We start from the raw sequence: 3,483 nt of genomic DNA, 5'->3' as shown, positions 1-3,483 counted from the left end.
AGTGGGGCTGCCACCCTGCTCTGCCTGCAGGAGAGCCCTGGGCTCCCAGGGTTTGGAACCCCACTCTGTAGCACCTCTACTCACTGCTCCTCTCTGGCTCCAGCTGCGCCCGCCCCTGCTGCCCATCTCCATAGCCCAAGGGCCCGCGCCACTGGGCACCAGAGGGCTGGCAAGGAATTCCCTGCCTGTCCCATCGAGCAGGCGCCGATCCAGCTATACCAGTGCCTGCGAGACCAAGAAAAACACCACAGGCAGAGGACAGAGCCCATCTACCGCTGCCCTGGAAAAGGGGCGCAGCAGTGGCAACGCTGACCCCTCCAAGGGCACTGGGGCAGCCAAAATGTCTAAGTCACTGCTGGGGAACTCTTGACACCCCATCCCAAAGGTGCTGTCATCTCACATGCTACCCTGGAAATGTCCCAGAAACATCACTCAGCAGGGAGGAAAACGCTGCAGCCTTAATCCTTCATTTCCCTCTCCTCAAAGCATGGCAATGTGCAGAAGGAAAACCAGGCACGTGGCAACGAGCCAGCCACCCTCCAGCCCTGTGCATCCCCAGTGCCACCTCGCCACCAGCCTGTGGCCTCTGCCCACGCAGGGCAGATCCAAGCCACCCTGGGAAGCTCTCCTTCCCTTCCTTTGCCCTGCTGTATCTAGGTGCTTCTCTCCAACCTGGCCCCTCCAGTCCCCACCGCTTGGAAATCACAACCCAACAGCCTGTACAGCCTTTCAGGCCACCCTTCCAGATACGATACTTCTGGCCCTTTACTTTGTGGAGCAGCACTTTGCAGCCATTAATAATTTTTGTTGCCTCTCCCTGAAGCCCCCTATATAGTTCACTGGCGTCTGTCCTGAAACACGGCTTCCAAAGAAGGCCCGAGCGATTGCAAGATCCCTTAGTCCATCATATTGCAATCTCCCTTCTCGCGTGCTTGGGGCTCACTTTGTCCCTGCTGGCCCTCTTTAGGACCCTTGATTTGCTTCATTGAAAATGGAATCCTTTAATTAAAAGGCGGCACTTGGTTCCCTGCAGAGAAAAAAGAACTAGAACCGCACTGCAGAACATCAAGGGGGAAGAGTCCTGCTTTTAGCATGCTGCAAAACATGTCACTGCTCCAGGCCGTAGCGCCACGACAGGCCCCCGTGCACTCACCTGCATGGAAGTAAGGGCTCATCGTGTAAGGGAATCCGAAGGGCAGCGGCTGTGGTGGTGGGATGGAGGCTGGCGGGAGGTATTTCACCTCATTTTTGTTGATGCCTGGGCCAAGCAAATGGCTGGGGGACTCGGCGCTCGAGGAGCTGCAGGGGGCGTTTTGGCCAGCAGCTGCTTCACCCAGCTCCTTGGCCCCTTCACAGACTTTGCCCGTCTCTTTGCACTCCTTAAGCTCAGCAGCCGAGCTGCTGCTCTCGGCCTTCAGGCTCTCCGGCTTCTCGTCGCTCACATCCGCATCGCTCTCAGAGTCCTTCATCTCCTCGTCGTTACAGTCTGGCACCCCATCCCGCGCCCGGGGCTCCGCCAGCTCCTTGGCCTCGCTCAGCCCCTGTGGCTCAGCGCGGTGGTGTGCCGATTTCCGACTGCCCCGCCGGGGCTGCTCCTTGGGCGGCGTGGCGCTGCTGGGGACGCTGGGGTTGAGGGAGAGCAGGGGAGTGTTATTGTGCCGCAGCACCAGCATGGCGTTCCTCCGGGAGAGCTCCTCCCGCAGCGGGTGGCCCTCGGGGATGTCGTGCACGTTGCGCAGGGCCGGGTGGTCTGGGGGCAAGCCGGGATGCAGGCTCAGCGGGTCGCCAGCCAGTAGCCTTTGCCTGTGGAGATTCTCCAGCTCCTTCTGGCGGATGATCTCGGCCGACATCTCCAACCTAAATTGGGAGAGGCAGAGAGGGAACGCTGGGGTGAGGCTCTGCGAGTAACTTGCCCCGGCCACGCTGAACCAGAGCTTGCAGGATCAAGGTGTCGCCTCCACACCCGCACATTGCTCCCGTTGGTCTCGCCCGGACACGGCTCCGTCGCCTGCGCACAGCTCATCCAACACAGCACCCCACGTTACTCTGGGTGCACTCCTAGCCTGCTGCTAGGGAAGGGAAGGAAAAATGCAACCCAAGCCCAGGCAGGCTAAGCCCTCTACACTCTTTACCTTGCCAGGTTTTGCTTTCGTAGCATCTCTTGCTGCCGTGCAAACATCTCTGCTTGTGCCGGCTGTAGGAATCCATAACCTGGGAACAGGGAGAACAATAATACGGGGTTATTAATCTAGCATTGACTCTCTGCTAACATGGGGCCAGCCCCCCAGAGGGCTAACTGAGCAGGAAAGGGCAGCTGAGCGCTGCCTTTCTGTTCTAGAGCCCATCTATTCCCTTACTCCCAAGGAAACACAGCCTGCTGCCGAAACATGGGACCAGGGAGGCTGGTGGGGATGCAGAGAGAGAGCAGCCAAGGCACCCTGCTCCTAGCACTGCAAAACAAGGGTGAAGTCAGCACAACAGCAACAGGGGAACACAGGAAACGTGCCTGGGCTGTTTGGCTAAAGGACAGTTTGTCACAGCCTGAGTCTTCGCTCTACCCGCTCCCCCTGGCTGACTGCAAGCATTTCTTACGCACTCACCTGGTGTCTGGCACAGAGCCGAAGGCACCCCAAGGAAAGGAGGTCTTAAGTGGGGCCCCAGGGCAATATGGGGTGCGTTCTGGGGTGAAAGCAGAGGCGGTGGGTGGGATATCTCCCTGCAGAAATCAGAAAACAAATTCACATTGAAAACCTGGAGGCTGCATCCCCAGTGCCCACAGGAAGAACATCCCTCCTGCAGATGACCTGCATTCTGTACTGGAGGCTGTTCCGAGATAGAAATATGCCTACTCACCCACATGCAAAACTCTTAAAAGGGAGAGAAAAAAAAAGAAAAGAAGCAGAACCATAAGGGGAAGAAAGCAGCCAGGACTCCATAGGTCCCACATACTTCCCACCGTGATATGTTTGCTTCTGTGGCCTTTCAGCTGGGCTGTTTAAAGGGGTTTTGGCTGCCCAGGGCTAAGCAAAGGCAAGGCTGAAGATGCTGCATCTGCCCATCCCCTTAGCAGGCTTAGGTTTCTGTCTCCCAGTACCTTACAGCTGAAAAAGCTTTCTCTATTTTGGGAGCTGGAGAGTGGGTTTGGGAAGATTTGAAGGCATCACTGGCATGCCTTGGAAAAAAAAAAAAAAAAAAAAAAAAAATCGCTGTCCTAGCTGGGACAATAGGTGATCTTTAATTCTGGAGAGAAAAGTTGTAAGTGAGGCAGAGAAAGACATGGAGAGGAGAGATAGGGAGAGGGATGTGAGCGGGAAGCGCCACAGGAGCGGTGGAAAGGAATACTGCTGGAGAAGGGGGGGGTGATGCTGGCAAGAATGGGTAGAGCAGACGTAAGGTAGCAAGTAAGCCAGAAGGGGCAGGTCTGAGGGGGGGGAATGGGACAATGCCTGGAAGCAAGGCAGGGAGCACTTGCTTGCGGGGGGG

At 56.9% G+C, this 3,483-nt stretch overlaps 1 protein-coding gene across 1 annotated transcript in view; it reads right to left on the bottom strand.

Moving 5' to 3' along the window:
- SAMD11 (sterile alpha motif domain containing 11) overlaps positions 1-3,483 on the bottom strand; it is a 127,836-nt gene that overhangs the window by 14,278 nt on the left and 110,075 nt on the right. The window contains 3 exon segments of the mRNA XM_009646780.2: positions 1,154-1,857; positions 2,133-2,211; positions 2,601-2,716. Coding sequence (XP_009645075.2) covers positions 1,154-1,857; positions 2,133-2,211; positions 2,601-2,716 — 899 coding nt within the window.

This window comes from Egretta garzetta, unplaced genomic scaffold (genome assembly GCF_000687185.1).
Source record: "Egretta garzetta isolate BGI_Z169 unplaced genomic scaffold, ASM68718v1 scaffold29, whole genome shotgun sequence".
Taxonomy (NCBI): domain Eukaryota; kingdom Metazoa; phylum Chordata; class Aves; order Pelecaniformes; family Ardeidae; genus Egretta; species Egretta garzetta.
Note: the sequence above shows the minus strand (reverse complement) of the source record. Positions and strands in the feature narration are given on the sequence as shown.